This window comes from Euprymna scolopes, chromosome 3 (assembly GCF_053919585.1).
Source record: "Euprymna scolopes isolate OS-2025 chromosome 3, ASM5391958v1, whole genome shotgun sequence".
NCBI lineage: Eukaryota > Metazoa > Mollusca > Cephalopoda > Sepiida > Sepiolidae > Euprymna > Euprymna scolopes.
In genome coordinates, this window is record NC_136484.1 from 185,743,267 (window position 1) to 185,763,347 (window position 20,081).

General features: G+C 35.9%; 1 protein-coding gene across 3 annotated transcripts in view; it reads right to left on the reverse strand.

Moving 5' to 3' along the window:
- The window catches only part of LOC145260389 (uncharacterized), a 649,016-nt gene that overhangs the window by 310,597 nt on the left and 318,338 nt on the right, over positions 1 to 20,081 (reverse strand). For all 3 annotated transcript variants that reach the window (XM_080118365.1, XM_080118344.1, XM_080118355.1), the window contains exon 4: positions 8,513 to 8,742. In XM_080118365.1, coding sequence (XP_079974491.1) covers positions 8,513 to 8,742 — 230 coding nt within the window. The remainder of the gene's footprint in view (positions 1 to 8,512; positions 8,743 to 20,081) is intronic.

Genomic DNA, 20,081 nt, shown 5'->3' on the forward strand with positions numbered 1-20,081 from the left:
AGTGGAACGGCTCATCAAGAACTTGAAGACAACCATGTTGTAGTAAGCTGGAAAGCAGGAAAACGGAAAACAGTTCCACAGGCGTGCAGTTCTAAGAAATAAACATCGTTCATGGAATTTACGTTCAGGTTTAGGCACAGATAAAGCGTGGGGGAAATTATTGATAGTGTTTTCAGCTAGACGAGTATTTCTCGTGAGAGTTTGCCAGGAAAATAACGATAAAGCAAAGACAAACTTGCAACATCTCTTCTCTGAGGAAGAAGTTTCAGGGAAGCGATAAGGACATCCCATACTAGGGTACGAATTCTGTTTTTAACTCTATAAAGTCACGATAAGTCCTTTCTAACAGCTCCTGTCCAGATGTCGCAACAGTACTTCATCTTTGGACGTACTTGGCTCTTATATAGGTAGAGAATTGCATCAGGAGTGAGATATCTACTGATCGATAGAAGGACCCCACCATTTTTCCAGCGACCTTGGCAACGGATTTAATGTATGTGTTCCATTTCAGATCAGGAGTAAATATCAAGCCCCGAAGCTTGTCAAAACATGAGGCCTTCACAAGACGAGATCCATTCATTTCAATTGATGCCAGATAGGGATCAGAGCATTGATGATGTAAAGATAGAAACTTGGTTTTAGATGCATTTACATCTCAAAAGTTGAGTTAGTAAAAAAGTTAAGAATATTAATTTTCCTCTGACTTATTGATCAGTTAATACGTTATAGTATGTCTTTTTTCGGTTTCTTGGTTTTACTGGATTTTAGGAAGAAATTCATATAGTCTGGTGGAGTATACGTCTTAGTGTTGTTACTATAGGCAATATCACTTAAGAGAAGGTAAATAAATATCCTCATGCTAGGTTTCCGTTACAAAATCCTCTATAGAGAAACCTAAGACACTCGAGGATAGTGTCTAGTAGGCATTCAAGTTCTCTCCAGTTGGAATGGGGACGTAAACGGATAATAACACTTATGCTACTAAGACTAAACTTCTTTCTTTTACATAACAAGAAACTTTCTCAACAACCACTAACCATAATTAAGCTTATTCTTAAAACTCATCGGCTTAACATGAATTGAAACAAATATTTTGAGGACATAACCAAGGCTGGTGATCTAAGAGAAACCGATGTGTCTACGGGGTTACATCATAAAATAGAATAAACAGCAATCTATTTCGTGCATGGCAATATAATAGTGTTAACATTTCCTCACGAAAACGTAAATGGGAGAGATGAATTAAAAACTTGCTGACCAAAAAATCTCCATCTAAACTGGTTAAGTGACTGATCAAAAATTGATGTCTTCTGACACTATTATCAGAATGTAATGTCGAACATTTTTATGCTTAAAAAACATGACAATTCTTTATTTAGTATAATAGTAATGAAGTGATTGTAGCAATTTTGGCCATCCGTAACTACAAACATCTGATTTTCATTAATGCATTATTTTAGTGTAAGCTTTTGCTGAAACGTACAAATCTCTGATAAGTAAAAACGGTTAGATCAAACGATAGCCTTGTAAAGCTGTTCCTATCGTTGATAATCAACACTATCGTTTTAATCTGCGCTACGTACACACTTTGCATATAGATCCAATTCTGTAATTTACCCTTCAGTTTAAGCGAGAGCGAACTAATTTAACTGCAAACTAATAGAAAATAACATGGAATAAACAAAAATACTGACATCGAACCGATTGATGTAAAAACGAATTTGTGCTCCCCTTCTATTTACTGACCCTTTGACCTTGTTCGCGTTATTAACACGCAGCGAGGAAATACTGCTGATACATACATACATACATACATAACATGATGATGATTGCAACGTCTTGCCAGACAACTGCCACTTCCTCGGACACTGAGCCCAAATGCCTGAAGGTGTATCTATACAAAGGTGATGTTACAGAGTCTTAGCTTTGTACGACAGCTAAATCTCTCTCTCGGTTCAAAATGTTGAGATCCAGCAACAAGCAAGGGCAAGATAGCCAGCAACAAATTAAACTGCAGACCAGCTTAATGCGAGTACTGATCTCCCGCTTTATGTTTTTTTACATCAGAAATTTGCTTCTCCTAGAAAGGTTGCCTTCACCACGGCTTACGGGAGCCCTCTCCACTCCAACGCACACATACATACACACAAATATACACGGTGCTAGTTGGCAGTTGACCCCCAAAAAGGGTTCATTCGCCCTTTGAAAGGTCTTGTTTTTAATCCTTCAGGGAGACTAGCCGCCCTCCTCACCAAAACAAGTCTGGTGGGGGAACCAGTTTAGTCGCCGGTGACCCGACCATGAGGCAGGTAGTACTGGGTTACACGGCACCAGTGGCATATGACATGTCCTGACCATTGACATACATACATACATACATACATACATACATACATACATACATACACACACATTATATATATATATATATATATATATATATATAATTTTTTAATTTTTTATTGAGCCCATAATAAATTTACATTACTGTTTCCATTGGATTTTCACCCCAAACGTATCTAATAGAAGCTCTTTAGCGTTTTTTCACAACTGAAATTCAACTATAAAACCTCCTCACACTACCACACAACCTCCCTCTCTATCTAATACCCCCCCAAACAACTTTCTATCCATTTCTGTAAGTTTAAACTTCAGTCCACCTATAAATTCCGATGAAATTGGTACTCTACCTCATCTCCTGGGCTGAAAATCCAATGGAAACAGTAATGTAAATTTATTATGGGCTCAATAAAAAATTAAAAAATTATATACCGCTCTATTGACATATCGAGCACTTTTACCGTTTTTTTTTTTACCTTATTTCCCTTGTAAAGATATATATATATATATATATATATATACATATATATATAAGTGGTATGTACTATTGTGAACCTTGCTCCTTTTAACCTTGATTTTATTATATTAGTCGAAGTTAAACCATATTACAATAAAAACACACTTTCATGAAAACGTTTTAGAAGAAATCTATGCACCTTTGTTTTCCCCAGGTCCTGCTGTTATCTAGCAGTTGATCGCCTTTCTCATAAAATTTCACAGAAAAACTATAGAAACCTACTTGAAACACTTAATGTTGACAATTACACGGTAATGTTAACCGTTTGTAATGCAACGGTAATATGCATTATCTTGGGATCGAGTCAGTCCGTTCGATAAACACAATAAATCTGCTCTGTCGATAAAGGTTTTTTTCTTCTACTGATACAGCGTCCGTAATCAGACGTTGTCTTCATCAATGTTTGTTTACGAACACTCCTTCACAAACTAATTATTCTTTTGCTGACAAGAGCACGTTAAGTTATCAGTGGGCCAAACGGATGTTCAATCGAAACGGCCATCAATCATGACGAGTGATCACAACACGCAATCCCCCACACGATTGGAACAGTTCTTTCTTTTTTGCTATTGCTGTATAGTTTTAAAAACATGGTCTTTTTTTTTTTGCTGAAAGATCCTGTGGAAGCGCATAAAAGGCCGTGAGTCCCATGCATCGAATGATTTGCAGTGGGCGGAACAGGAAGCGTCGCCATTTTGTGACAGAGATAAGAGGAAATGCTGAGAAGGGGGTGGGGGGAGGGAAGACTTGTAAAAAATGACATGAAACGTAAAAGAAATATGCCAATGTGTCCAATACCATCCTATTCGAGCGGGAAAATTAGAAACTGGTTTTATATGAAAATGAGACGAATATCTGTCGTATTTTCCGGATATTAAACGAATAAAAAATATATTCACTAATATATAGATATAGAAAATACGTTTCTGACTTTCTGAAATTTAATATGGCGGCGTTGTTTTGGAATTTTATTATTTTGGCGATGGGTTTCGTATGAATATTACCATGACTAAGTATTAAAAAAGCTTTACCAGATTTGCTTCGTGAAAATCTTTTTAAAAATCTTTTTCATTCCATACCTTTTACATTGTAACGGTTTTGCTGAATATCTATGCGTATATGAAGGGTTATTGATATCAGAAAGGTATCTTCTGCTAGCCAACAAAACACGCGTAAGACACACTAAAACGAAAAATTAATCAAACAAAATAAAAACAAATAAATTTATGAATGCGAATTAATTCCATTATTTCAGCAGTTGGAATGAAAACTAATATATATATAGAAAGAGCTAAGTTAAACAATTCTTATCCATCACTGTTAATAATGCCTACACTTGTGCACTATATATATATATATATATATATATATATATATATATATATAATTTGTTTGCTTATTTTTATTTTATATTTTATTTTATTTTTTTATTTTTTCTTATTGCATTTTTGACTTAAAACACGAAACAACTTAACTCTACTGATCCTGTTCTGCTAATTTTCTTGTTTTTTAAGTCTTTTTTGTCAATTATGCCTGGTACCACCCTAAACCAGTACTTAAATAACATTCTCCAATCCAAAAAAGAAAAAAGACGACTTCATAATTCCCATTAACGGAATTTAACTACAAGGTGAAGCCGGAAGGCTCTACCTCGAGGTTTCTAAAGCAAAGAAAAAAAATTCAACGGATTAATATTGGAGGGGAAACTATCTTCAAGTATTATCCTAAACTGGGAATGGGGCAAAGGACTTATACTAAGTAGATATTAATAAGTCCCTCTTACCTATTTTTTTTAATGGAGAGTAGATAATACAGTGGATGTGTTATCGACAGCTCCTGTAACTCTCGCTTCTCCTTATTTGTCCCCCAGTCCTCATTTCCAATGAGTGATGTTTCTGACAAAGGATGAAGAAAAAGCTGCTTCCCAGGTCGGTAGTACTTCGTGAACAGTAGTCTGAGATGCCGGAAATTTTCTGTCTCTATGTCTATCCTTGTGGCCATGTCACTAGTAAGGGTGCTGGAGGTAAACGTTTTCATCTGGGCTGACGTTAACCGCCTGATAGGCAGGGACCCGAACCTTGGATTAACCACAAAGGAGGGTGTCCTATAAGCAGGTTCAAAGTACTGGGGCTGCTGTATTGCCATTTGGTGAATGGATTCTGGACCATGCAGTAGTCTCTGGTGGGGCCTCTCGATGCCATACTAGTGGGTAATTGTTACGGCTTTACCTTATCATGTGCTACAAAAAATCTTCCCGTCTTTTCTCTCTGACTTTCCCTCTCTGTACTGCTCTAACCAAGTATGCTGACCTGTTCACAAATCCCAAAATCCTCAACATAAAATATCTAAAAAAAAAAAAAAAAACACGAATAAACCTAGAACCCCATTCTCCAACGTAGACCACTATTATCATGTCTCCTTCTCCAAAGTCAGGGGTCTACGTTCCAACCTTCCAGAGGTTGAAACCCAATTACAGGAGACAAAAACAGACATATGTTTTTCTAAGCGAAACTGGAATAGGGCCGACCACCTCCCTAGAGGAGTTCATAATTAATGGATACTCTAACTTAAAATCTAAATCTGACACCCAAGATCGCCATGGGCAGAAAATATGTACCTATATTAAAGATGGCTTCCCGTGTGGCAGGGATATCTACAGGGAAGACCCTAATTTACCTTATATGTGCTTCCGGGTTGCACTTGCTTACACCCCCGTATTTATATTTGCCCTCTATCGGCCCCACAACAGCGGAGTTACTATCTAACAAAATTGACCACATCCTGTCTGCTCATCCCGCGGCTAACATTCACATTTGCGGTGACTTCAATGTCCACAATATGGAATGGCTGACCCACTAAAAGAAGACTGATGATGAGGGGAGGTTCTGTCATGATTTTGCCATTGCCTATGACCTCACTCAGATTGTTCACGAGCCGACCCGTGTGCCTGATACTACCGGTCAGTATGCAAGCCTTCTAGACCTTTTTCTCTCAACTTTCCCTGAGCTATGCTCATGTGCCGTTCTATCTCCTCTGGGATCCTCCGACCACTCCGTTATATCAGTTAAGATAAAAATGAAATATAATAAGTCTTCAGACGTACCTCTCCACCGTACTGTATACCGATACTCTATGGCTGACTGGGATAGCTTCCGTACATTCATATCTGATCTACCTCTCCATTCCATTAAAAAGGATGTCTCCTCTATAGTATCAGACCTGACCGAATGGTTAACTGTAGGCATAGACCGATTCATACCATCCAAAAAATTCCAACAAAAACCTAACAGCCAGCCATGGTTCTCCCCAGAATGTGCTGCTGCTATTGTGTACAGAAATCACTTTTTCCATAGCTACCAACGTAATAGATGTACTGGGACTAAAGCTGCTTTCATGACTGCCAGCAACCACTGTAAAAGAGTAATAAAAACATGCAAGAGAGCTATATGCTCAGTCTGCTAAATCCAAAGTAGCTGAGCAGCGGCTTGGTTCCCACCAGTTCTGGCAAATAGCAAATAGGATCCTGAACAGAAGCGTGCGTTCTATCCCAACCATTATCAATGGTCCAGAGGTCATCTTGTCAGCATCAGACAAGGCCAAACTATTTGCCAAGGATTTGCAGCAAATTCTACCCTATGCGACGAAGGCGATCAACTCACCGTATTTCCTCCTACAACACACAACACGCGAGATAACATACAAGTATCGGTGCGTGAGGTCGCCAAGCTAATAAAGAATCTTGATTCCAGTAAAGCAACTGCCCATGACGGTATTCCAATTATAAAAAAGCTACAACCAGAACTTGCCCCCATACTTACCAAACTGTTTAAGCGTTGCTTTAAGGATAAGTGTTTTCCAACACCCTGAAAAACCTCGTCAATATGCCCTGTATTTAAGAATTCAGGTGATAAGTCATCTCCCTCTCAATACAGACAAATAAGTCTCCTGAGTGCTATGAGTAAGTTGCTGGAATCCATATTAAATAGAGAAGTAGTCAACCACATCAGCAGAAATAACCTTCTTACTGACACGCAATATGGTTTCCGTTCTGCTAGATCTACAGCAGACGTGCTAACAGTTATACCACATAGAATTAGCGAATCTCTCGACAAAGGCTTCATTTCTAGGGCAATTGCTCTTGACATATCAAAGGCCTTCGATAAGGTATGGCATAAAGGCCTACTTCACAAGATTTCCAGCCACGGTATAACTGGAAATGTTTTCTCGATCATTAAATCATTTCTCTCTGATAAGCTCATAAGAGTAGTGGTTGATGGGCAGAAATCAGAGTCCCACAGAATTAATGCTGGAGTCCTTCAGGGGTTCATTCTGGGATCAACTCTCTTCCTGATCTACATCAATGATCTCCCAAAACACATACTAAAATCATTCGTTGACATCTATGCTGATGACACGACTATCTATGGCAACACATCAAAGGTCGCAAATGACAACGTTCTCTCTGATTCTCTCTCCTCAGATCTTGAGCGCGTGGTTCAGTGGGGGAAGAGGTAGCTGGTTACCTTCAATGCATCTAAAACCAAGCTCCTATCATTACATCATAAACGCTCTGATACCCATCTGGCATCGATTGAAATGAATGGCTCTCGTCTGGGTGAGGCCCCGTGTTTTGATAAGCTTCTGGGTTTGACCTTTACTCCTGATCTGAAATGGAACACATACATCAAGTCTGTTGCCAAGGTCGCTGGGAAAATGGTGGGATCCTTCTACCGCTCCAGAAGATATCTCACTAATGATGCAATTCTCTATCTATATAAAAGCCAAGTGCCTCCAAGGATGGAGTACTGCTGTCACATCCTGGCAGGAGCTGCTAAAAGCAGCCTATCATGCCTTAACAGAGTACAAAATAGACTTCATGGCTTGGTGGGGGATGCCCTTTTCTCTTCCCTGCAACCTCTCTTCTACAGAAGAGACGTTGCGAGCCTGTCTCTGTTTTTTCATTATTTCCATGGTAAGTGCCTGTCTGAGCTCCATTCTCTGGTCCTCCCTCGCCAGTCTTTCACGAAAAACACCCGACTAGCTGAAACCACTGTCAATAATTTTCCCCGCTCGTTATCTGTGCCTAAATCAAAACGTAGATCCCATGAACAAAGCTTCTTTCTTAGAACAGCACGGCTGTGGAACTCTCTGCCGCTTGCCTGTCCCCCCACGAATTCAACTTGGATGTCTTCAAGTCCAACACAAACAAATTCCTAATGAACCGCCCTCTTAAGTAATGACACCTTATCAAATCCCCAATACTATTACTACGATACTATCCCATGGATTACTGTACACACTATAACCCTTATCCCCGAGTGGCTCCTGGGCCTTGATAAGTGGTGACACCCATATAAATATATATATATATATATATATATATATATATATATATATATATATATATATTAAACATTAACAATAGTTACGTGTACGATCGTTTTTGAGACGACGGTTGTTATGGATATCAGTTTCCAATTAAAACATAGCATCATAATTATGTATGTACGCCCTCTATATAAAAAAAAAAACACGGACAAAATATATGTTAATTGTTGGCTTTTAACTTAAAGCGAATGAATTTTCTTTTTCTAATAGTAATTGATTAATGCATATGGTTTCTGTCAGAAGTTTAAGATACTTGACGTTACTTACCTCGATATAATCCCAGCATTTATTTGCACCTGCTGATTGCGGTGATTCGATTTCGAAGAAGTTAAAATTTAGTTGAACTCGACTTCCAGCGCTCACCCGGATGTGCCATTCGCACTGTTCGCTGCTCATGTAATTTCCGCTCGTAAAATGCGGTGAGCGGATGAAACCCGTCCAGTTTGTATAAATGGCACCGTTTGTCGAAGAGCTGCATGTACTACATTGAACATCACCTGAAACGAAATAAAACATTTGACAACGTTTGTTTTATGTTTCTTACAAAAAACAGTCAGTGAAAAGATATTTCAATGAAAATGAAATGAAACGAATATACTGAGAAATTGGAATAGTTTAACCTTGCCGGGGGTGGGTGAGAGGAGGAATAAGACATTCTCGTGTATAGATAGCGTTGGACCGTTTTTATGTAGTAGTAGTAGTAGTAGTAGTAGTAGTAGTAATAATAATAATAATAATAATAATAATAATAATAATAATAATAATAATAATAATTCTGATTTCGTTTATCAACGTCTCTCTGGAAAGGGATGAGATTCATTTCCAGAGGATTTCCCTTATTCCCGGCTCCAAACCAGGAGCTTCAAGGATCAAGGGTTTTCCTAAGGATGTTGGTGGTAGCTACAATTATAGAGGTTTGAAGGCCGCCTAAAACATCGGGGATCTGTAGTTTTTCAATTGTCCTTCCAGACGACTTGATACTACTCCTTGTGTATCAACTACAACCGGGATTATTTGTGTTTTAACCCCGTGTATACGCCTTATCTCCAATGCCAATGAAGCATAATTGCTCCACTTCTCGTTCTCCTTCTCTCTCACATTCCTGTCCCAGGGTATTGAAAAGTCTACAGTCTGCCAGTTTTTTTTTGAGACTTTGTCAATGACGACCAAATCCGGACGATTATGTTGCAATTGCTTGGTCGTTATGACACTTTTGTCCCACTATACCTCTACCTTGCCATCCTCACTTGTTCTCACTTCATCAAGCACCTCCTCAAACCATTTTCTAGCCCACTTCACCCCAACCTTCTTACACATCTCCCAATATATCCGGAGTCCCATGCGATCGTGTCTTTTGTGGTACTCTCTCTGGGGCAATCCACTACACCCTGCTGCAAGGTGCGCAATTGACTCTGGGGTCTTACTACAAATCCGGCATTCTGCAGCAACTTCCTCTCCTAGAACAACTTTTTTGAACAATCGTGTTCTTAATGCCTGCTCTTGTGCTGCACAAACAAAAGCTTCAGTACTCTTAGTCAGATACCCAGCTCTAAGCCATTGCCATGATCTTTCATCAGCCACTTCTTCTATATCCTGGAAGAACATTCCATGCATTTTCTTCCTAGCCAGTTCATCTGCCCTTTCTCTATCCATACGTTTCACGTAATCAGCCTTAGTCTCACATACCTCCACTTCATTGGCCACAACCTTAAGCATCCACTCCTCATTTCTAACCACATCCTCCTTCAACGACATCTCCTCGGTTCTCACACAATCTTTTACACTTTTCAACCCTCTCCCACCGTCTTTTCTCTTTTGATCATTTCATCAGAGTTAGTTTCATCAATTTTATTTTCGTTATTCATTTCATTCCTAACCATCTGTTCAATCACTTCTCTTGCAATCACTGAAAGTAGGTTGTTATTTTAATTTGTTTTAACTGGGATACCAAACTCGCGACACTTCTAGCTCCTCCGCCTCTCGATTCCCATTCTTCCTTCACTTTTCGGATATATCCACCAGATTTGGAACTTCCACTTCTTACAAAGCATTCCCACAGTACTCTTCTTTCCTCACCCGTCGAAGGTTTTTTATAAATTTCCTGTTCCAACTCCCTTCATGTCTTGGGACCCTCTCTGGCAATTCTCACTCCCCCTATATCCAGCCACATCCTCAGAATTTCGAACAGTTGTATGATGACGAGTGGGACACCTACCGGACGTGAGACCATCGCAAGATGTTCCAGCCTCATTCACGTCGTTACTTTCAATATTTTGATTTGACATTCTCCCATGAATGGGGTTGGTGAATTTTAGGTTACACCACCGCCGATAGTTTTATCGAGACATCATCTCTTGGAGAGTCCTTTTCCCTTTTACCCTTTCCCTTCTTTGTCTTTTCCCTTTCCTTCGTATTGATTCAAACAGTGAAGTCCCAACAAAAGCCATGCATTTTTCCACAGCGCTACCGACTGTGACAAGGCACACATTCACAACTCTCCACGAGTAAATAAAATAAACAAATACTTTACATACGAAAAAAAAAACTCTCCGAAAAAAAAAACAAAAAAAAACAACAACAACAACAACAAGAGGAAGAAGAAGAAGAGGAAGAAGAAAAAGAAGAAGAAGAAGAAGAAGAAGAATAGTGCTCGGTTTTGATGCTTTATATAGATCCGCTAGTCTCGTCAAATCTCACTGAACGAGAGGTTAGGTGTAAAAAATATACTTCATGTGATCTCTTGTTGATATTGAATGTTTGTTTTTCAGGGTACACGTGTATCTACGTTACCAGTATGTTAACATTACAAGAAAAGATTCCTTGTAAGCTACAACGTTATTTCGTTGCAAAAATTAACGTCTCTTCCCCCCATTTCTCGTCATTATGATACTGCCGATAAAATAAAATACATATATGTATGCGTGTGTGTAAATAAGTATAAATAAAACGCAGACACATATATCTATATATATGCATGCGTATATGTAAATTAAAGTATAAATAAAACACATACACACACATATATATATGTGTGTAAAGTGTGTGTATACATATGCGCGTGTGTAAATTAAAGTATAAATAATGGAAAGAAAAAGAAAGACTAAAATAACTTTTGAAATTGTGTGTGTTGTATTTATGTTTGTATTTATATTTAAGAAATAATTAAATTAATGCCACCATGAAAAGGTCGAAATAATAACCTGTTTGTTATCTACAAAAACTAAAATCCACATAAGTATGAAAACCGCACCGACTGAAAGATTTGTTTGTTTTTACTCAAAACAAACAAAAATATTCGTCTATTTACGTTTAAAGAAACAATGATTTAATTTTCACTTCTAAAAATAATATTTATTTTCTTAAAAGTGCGCATCACGTAAATAAAAATACATTGCGCGCGTTTTTATTTTAAGCAGAATCATCAACCATTTTTTTTCATTTCTTTAAAGCTTATTATCATTAGAAACCGTTTCTTTTTTATAATGCGAATAAATAAGACAATAACTACACGTAATTCCAGTAAAATTATTATTAAATGTTCTTATTCAGATGAATAAAAAAATAATTTTGTTGAATTAAAGTTTGTGATGATTAATCATTAATAAACGATTTGAATAATTTATTTATCATTAATTTATTTTCTATAAATCAGATGATTCTATTATTGGCATTAATTTCCTTGATATCTTTCTAGTTAGATTGTTTCTAAAATGACATAAAGTCGTTATGTGAAGGTTTCCGACATCCTAAGTGAAAATGTTTCTTTGGAATAAACTGGATTAAAATCAGTTTCTTAGCTTGTATCGTTAACCATTTAAGCACCATTATCTCAATAATATTTTGAATTTATTAAATGTAGGAATACGTTTAAAATATTCAAAATTGCTAACACTGTTTGCAGCATTACTGTATATATTTCTTTTTTAAATTTCTATTCACACCCATATTGTCACTGCAATATGGCAAAATCATACTGACACACTGATTCCCGTTAGATCACTGAAATTAAGCAACGTTGAGCCTAGTTAGTGCTAGACGGGTGGTTATTTGGAAATACCAGGCGTTGTATGTAGGAGGACATGGACACCTCTCTACAAAGCTAAAGCCAAAGCGTTGTCATCTACCGTAACGGGTATACATGCAACATGACAGCTATTTGTGAACTTTATATTCCTTCATAATATTCTGGTTTGTATGCTCGTGCGAAAATCTAGCCCAAAACGGATGTTTCAGCCATACTGAAAGCCACAAATAGATTACGCGAGAGGAGACGTGTTATTAGAAAAGAAACAGTCAGCATCTTTTTTATCTATAATAAATAATAATAATAATAATAATAATAATAATAATAATAATAAATAATAAATAATAAATAAATAAATAAATAAATAAATAAATAAATAATAATAATAATAATAAAAAAAAAAAAAAAAAAAAAATTCAGCAGTGGCTCCGCGAGAGTTGCAGGAATCTTCTTAATTTTTTTGTGAAATTTGTTCAAATTCTATTTCTTCAATGATGTATGAACTTATATAAATGGGTCTTGCTATAACTTATCAATAGTGGTGCAATGCAATTCTTCGTGTGAACCGAGTTGCTCCTTACTATAATGTGTAAATTTAATCTTGAATATTGGTTTTTAAAATACATCACATGTACCTAGTGCCCTATTTATAGAAAAGTCAATATGTCGCTTTCTAAATAAGTATTTACTCTCAATTTGTCTACCCTAACTCATCTTTAGTTATTACACAACGTTTCAATTCAATAATAAAATAATAAAAAAAATACCCTACTGAGTCGTTTACTCGGGGATAGTGTCTTGGTTTTCCGAATTGTTGGGATGTCTCGGGAAAAACTGTTCCAGCATCCGAAATCCAACTTAATTACGATTCTGTCCTCAAACAAGAGAGAGGGAGGGAGGGAGAGAGAGAGGGAGAGATAGAGAGAGAGAGAGAGAGAGAGAGAGAGAGAGAGAGAGAGAGAGAGAGAGAGAGAGAGAGAGAGCAATGTATATTGTTAAAAACAAAGAGACAAAAATAGTATTGTTTTTAAATCCTTATGTCGTCCAAGTAGATCTGATCATCCATTTTATAAACCATTATTCTCAGCAGCCGTCACTCTCCGTCAGCAAGCTGTCGAGGTTAGAAAGGGGCCATGCTCTTCGCTATATTTCGACAAAATAGTTCTAAAAGTTTACGTGTCTTCTAAAAAGTACTAGACAAGTCAGGTATAAGGCCTTCAAATGTGGAGAACTGGAGTTCGCACCAGAAATGTCCTTTTTGTGCCATACTGGATCTTAATACGTTAAGCAAAGATATGGCTGTTCAAAAAGGAAACGGGACCGACAGGCCGTCTCTTTTTTTTATTTTTTTTTTAGATATAATCCAATCAAATCCAATTACTGAAGTAACTAAATAAGTAAACACTGGCTTTAAAACATGATAAATAAAACAATAAATTGTCGCTCCAATCCAAACGAGTATTTCCCGTCAAGTCTTGTTTTCCGGTTACAAATCTTATTTGCAGTTCAAATTGCGCTGACTCGCCTATTCATCATGATTACGATAAAAGATCGGTTGCATAGAATGTTTTTGTAAGACTGAAAAACAACTGTTCATCCGGAAACCAGAATCAACAAAGCATTGAAAATTCAATTTAAAATTTGGTGCCCATATCACTATTTTAATGATATCTTTATAAAAACCGTGAAACTAAATCTCTTACGTTTTGCCTTGTTATCGATTTTCTAACTTGTATGATAATCAAGGGACGAGGAGGGTGCATATTCACAAATTTAATAACAATTTCAAAGACTGCAACACATAACAACTAATATATATATATATATATATATATATATATATATATATATATATATACATATATATATATATATAGTGACCCCCCCCCCAAAAAAAAAGCTAAATAGAAGCCATCTAGAACATATGCTGTAGAACGGAGAAAAAAGGCCAAAGACCCTAGTGTTTTGATGTTATGTTTTGAATATAATAAACTAGTTATGACCAAAGTTTTATTTCATTCAGACAAAACACTAAGAAATGGGACCTAATTAGAATTAGGGTCCGTTTTTTTGTTACCCTGTATATATATATATATATATATATATATATATATATATATATATATATATATAGAGAGAGAGAGAGAGAGAGAGAGAGAGAAAGAGAGATAAATGGATAATTGCAATGATTAAGAGTAACATTTTTTTATCAAGTAAATCGGTAGGGGCCTTCCTTGATACTACTAAAAGTACGTGTTTTCCAGGAACGTATTATCGGGTCTGATGGAGATTTGTTGAAATGGTTCCAATATCCTTCATGAAAACTCACAGATTTTCCTTGGATGATATAATCTTTTTTTTTCCGTTGTGGCCGAACGTTTTCCAACAGTACGCATCTCGATATTTAACAAGGAAACTAAATTTTCACTGGAAAACACAAGACGCCAAGTGTTTATTTGAACGGGCGTAAACCATGTCTATTCAGTTAGAAATACTTGTGTTGCCAGCAAAGCTTACCTAAGATAAATCCAATACTATCGCTTTCTGAAGCAAGAAAAATGTGAAGAACACCAACATGTCGAGGTTCATGAGATAAGATTTCGAACATGCCTCACTTCGAAATTTGGAATAGAGCCAGTTCAACTGACTTCATCTTGATTGCGCACGGCCAGAAGTTTAAATCAGAAGAATTTAATGCGACATACATATAGTAAGGAGAGAAAGCGATTGCACTTGCTACCACCGTTAGTGGCCGGTGTTCCGGTATGAAAGAGCATAATCAGGAAGTATTTATTAGTAAAAATAAGATTTTATAATTACGTATGCGGTAAATCTTTATGTAAATTTAGGTACGTCTATATTTTTATATATGTGTATGTAACTAATTAGCCGATCATTATGCATTTTAGTTTGGTTTAGTTGTTATTTTTTACGGCATATCATCCTCGTTCGAGTTAGTTAATGCCGAATTCAGTTATTTTATATATAAATAATAATTATTTACATTGTTTATATCTTCAAGTATTTGTTCATGGTTCTTTGTCTTGTAGTTTTATTTTTCGACATATTAACACTTTTCGGGTTATTTAATGCTGAACCAGTAGTTTTGTGTTAAAGTTTTTGTGCTTCACGTTGTTTGCGTTTAGTTTAGTTGTTTGAAAAAAGAAAAATATTCTGTTTGGTTTTGCAGAAGATGATTGAGTTATGCAAAGGGAAATAAACAAACAAACAAATAAATAACTAACGTCAATATTTGGTGCATTTAATTCAGGAAACTAGTATCTTCAGCCGACCCGATCTGGTTGCACCAGGTTGGTTGGTTGGTTGGTTGGTTGTTTTTGTTTTAAGGCATATCAACCCTTTTCGGGTTATTTAATGCCGAATCCAAAGATTTTGAAGAATTTTTTTTTAATAGAATATATTTGTTGTTTTCAAGTCGGTTTCTATTTAACCCATAGTTGGAACCCTAACAGGTACTACCACTCCGGGTCAGAGTGGACCTGGGAGCAATGGTAATTAAAGGGTGGCTCCACACTCCCCAAAGCCCACAAGCTGGGGCCTCACCACTGGATATAGTTTAAGGTCATATCCAGGACCCCCATTGAGGGACTTTTACCCTCTGCAGGGGGGCAGTCGGTGTATTCTAATGCCCCACCGACAGGGCCGGTTGCACCAGATATCAATTTCAGAAAACAATCGGTAGGCAGCTGGTGTCCAAATGTTGAATATATTTATTTATATTTATATAAATTTATTTATATACTTATTAGAAGCAGATATGCAACATTGAATTCCTCCACACGGAAAACCATTTCACCAGCACGTGCTGAACGTTTACGAAACCGATTCAGTTGATGTGAGCACAGTTAGGAGATTTCAGAATGGCGAGTTGTGAGTGACAAAACGCGCCCCTGACGCCCATACACAGTTACCACCCCATCGCAACCAAAAGTGCATTAAGAATGGTGGTGACTATGTAGAAAAATGATATCTGAAGAACAAAAGATTGCTTGTTTTAATAGTATAACTCATGGGTTCATAGCTCTTCAATTTTTGTTAGTTAAAAAATAGCATGAATTTGAGAACAACATCTGTACTTAAGATCACTTAAACTTTTATCTATCTATATATTTTGCGGACATTTTCTAGAATTAAAATCATTATTAAAACGGAATAACGGTTCTAGATATAAGGTTTAATAGTATTATATATTTTGATTTTAATCGTAAAGTGATATAAAAATCGCGAAAATCTGTTCTGTTTGCTGAGTTAAATTTAACCACTCAGAGACGGTTATTTTTTTTAGTAATCTTTAATGTCTCTCTAATTTGTATACAAGATCAATCAAAATAATTTAAATACGTTAAATGGTTCACTTCTGACTGTGCCACTGCTATCCCTAAAAGGCAGCACGCGTTCTGCAGATTTATCCGACATAAGTCGAATAAAAACAGACAAAAGTTTTTGAAGCTAGAAATAATTGTTAGAGAGAAATAGCCGCAGCTAGGAGAATGCTTTCCGAAGTCATCAGAAAACACGCCGAGTCGCAGAAATTATGAACTTGTGATTTCTGGAATATTTATAACAGTGTAGTAAATAATGGACAATCGATAATTCACTCACTATCCAACAATCTTGACATTTTGTGCACAGAAACTGAAAAGGCAAATCTGCTTGCACAACGTTGTGCCTCCAACTCCACTTTAGATCCAGTAGATCACCCTCTTCTAAACTTCTATTTGCGTACAGTAACCACACTAGATGATCTAAAAAATCACCGCTTCCCTTGTTCGTGATGCCATAAAAAATGTAGACACCTCGAAAACCTGCTATCGATCCATCCATAGCTTTGAGCCCCTGGAATGACATAGGCCATCTAAAACTTTGTAGATGCTTTTGTAGCGAGGAGTTATTTTTTCGGGGGAGGGGGGCTGACCCCACACCCAACCTTCCCAGAAGGTACATACAGCATCTAGCCTTACAAGAAATCTAGCGAAAGAACTGATACACTCAATTATCGCTTCATTAGCCTCCTCTCTCTCTCTCTCTCTCTCTCTGTGTCTTTCTCTCCTCGCCAAAATCTTTGAGTTCTTAATCAAGCAAACACTAGTCTGCCACCTCACAGACAATACACTTATTCCGACTGACGGTATAAATTTAGACTCGTGTCTGTTATAGAGCGTGGTTTCATAAAAACATATCCCCATCTCAGAGCAAATTCTATCAGGGACGTCATTTATGAATATCAGGAATAATAAAGGTCCAACGATTGACCCCTGTGGCACCCCCGAATTTATATCATGTTATTTTGATGTACGACTATCATGGACAACTTGGAATTTTTCTTTTCTAAGAAGAATTTTATTATGTTAAGTATACATTCAGCAATACCATAGGATTTTATTTTCATGAAAATACCATCATGCCAAACCTTGTCAAATTACTTAGATATGTCTAAGGTTACTAACCTAGCTTCTGCTTTATCCGGTGCTTGGTATATACGTTCGGTAGGTACGGGCAAAAATAGGCGGACAACGATAGGGGGACCTAGTTTTGAAAGCCAATTTATCATAACTTTTTTGTAGGTTTCCGAGTACTTTTTTTATTGTATTTGAAAGATTAAGAACTAAACTTAATTTCTAAAAGGAAAAAAATATTTGTACACGTGAAAAAAAAAAAAGTTATGAAAAATGTTTTCACGGCGAGCTACTCAATTCAGTTAAATTTTGAAGTTAAATAAATTCCTTGTAAAAATCCTTTAAAAGATTAATGTTTCTGGGTCTATTTCAAAGATAATTGGTGAAGTCCTAAGGTATTGACTTAAATAAAAAAACAGCTTGTTTTTACAAAACATAAATTAATTAGCCCAAAACCGAGTGATTCTGTCGTTCGCAAAACGCAACAAACTAAAGTTTTTCTAAACACGGAATATACGGAGGCCCAAATTTCAGCCAGTCGAAAGACTTTGAAAATGACGTCAAAGAGGGTGGAAGGGGTGTGATAATTTTTTCCCAGACGTGCATGCGTCCATTCCTATTCTGAACGTTAAAAATATGTTACGCCGAAAGTTTCACATTCTTGCGAGCAAGGAAATTATTAAAATCTTGCGTATAAAAATTATGCGAAATCTGTAATTTAAAAAAAAAAGTAGAAATATTTTTTGCAATTATAATTTTTTGTGTGAAAATGTTAAATAAAAAATACTTAATTCAATGGTAATATCGGTAGTTCGAGAAATTCATTTTTCTTCGAGTTATATCGAATTCATTAATACGAACTTTAGGGGCTTTTTTCCTAATGTTCCAGTAAAATTTATTTTATTTTATTTTTATTGTTACAAATTACGATGCTTTATTTATATAAAAAAAACAAAAATAAATTCTTGCGTATTTTATTTACTACTGAAAACCATAACTTTAGTTTAAATAAAATAATACATTTCCACTAAGATTTAAATAAAAAAATATTCGTTCATTATATTCCGCGATTATTATTTGATAAATACCGAAAATTCCATTAAAATTGGTTGATTTCCTGATTTTTGGTGAATTTTTAAGTAAAGGGAAGGGTCAAAATGTTTATATATTTTGAGCATCGGCATTCATTTTGCACGTACCTAACGTTCGGAGATTATAGTAAAGATATCTTATGATTAAATGGCTCTGTGCCTTGTTTGGGGTGAAATACAATAAAAAAATTAAAAACAGAAAAAGTGAGTATCGAGAAGCAGATAATAAGAGAAGAATGAACGAGGGGAAAAAATAGCGCGAAAATAAACGAGTGACCCCCCCCCCTAGCAAACAAGGATTTCACTTTGATACGAATGTTAGTGTATGCTGTTGTTACTTTTGGGGGGGTGTTCTTAGACTGGGTTTGATTTCAAGAGACCTGGAGAAAAAGTTTAAAATTTTAAAGTTATCAGATGATGTCCTCGGCATTTCTTGTGTAAAAAAACTTCTTTCTTATATTCAACATTTCCACAAGAGAACTCTCGGCTTAGAAAAATCGGCAGTAATTGTGAGGAAAAGAAAAATTAATTTTATTTTCAAAATATTATCTAAAAAAAAAAGAAAGTCGCAATGGTGAGATTGCATTGATATTTGCTTACATATTTGAAATGATTTCAAAATGGGGTATTCCTAAAACAATACACATTTGCTTTTTAAATAAAACCTTTCAAAAGATTTTATTTTGAAACATATTGTTCAATTTTAGAGTGGTGGATTAATGTGCTATGTAATACTATTTTCTGCTCTAAATTATATGACGATTGTAAACGGATGCTTTATTAATTTGAGATAGAAGTGAAATATAACAGTTCAACATAAAATTACAGAAAAATATACTCACTTTTCTGTTGAACATATTTATGTAAACCAAAAATGCAATGGCTCAAAATCACGTCAATACACCATATAATTTGAAATATTAGAAATAAATTAATTGTATTTATTACTAAAATTCTAGTCGGTAATTTTCTTGTAATTTTTGCTATTCACTAATATTTTGAACTGATAAGTATATCCTGTTATTTTATTTTTAGTTGCCATATTTCGGATATCTCAATATAAATACACACCGTGGGAGTTTGGGTTGTAAACCAACTAATTTGGTGTACATAGAAAACTGAAAGCTAATTTCTTTTTGCAAACAATGTTTGATATTATAGAAGAATTAAACAAAAATCAACAAATATGTAAGAGCATAAGAAGCTAATAGGAATTTAGGAAACCGGATGTTGAAATGATGTGATGTATGATTAAATGTAGACAAACGAACGAAGGTGATATTGTATATAGGAACATGAAATTG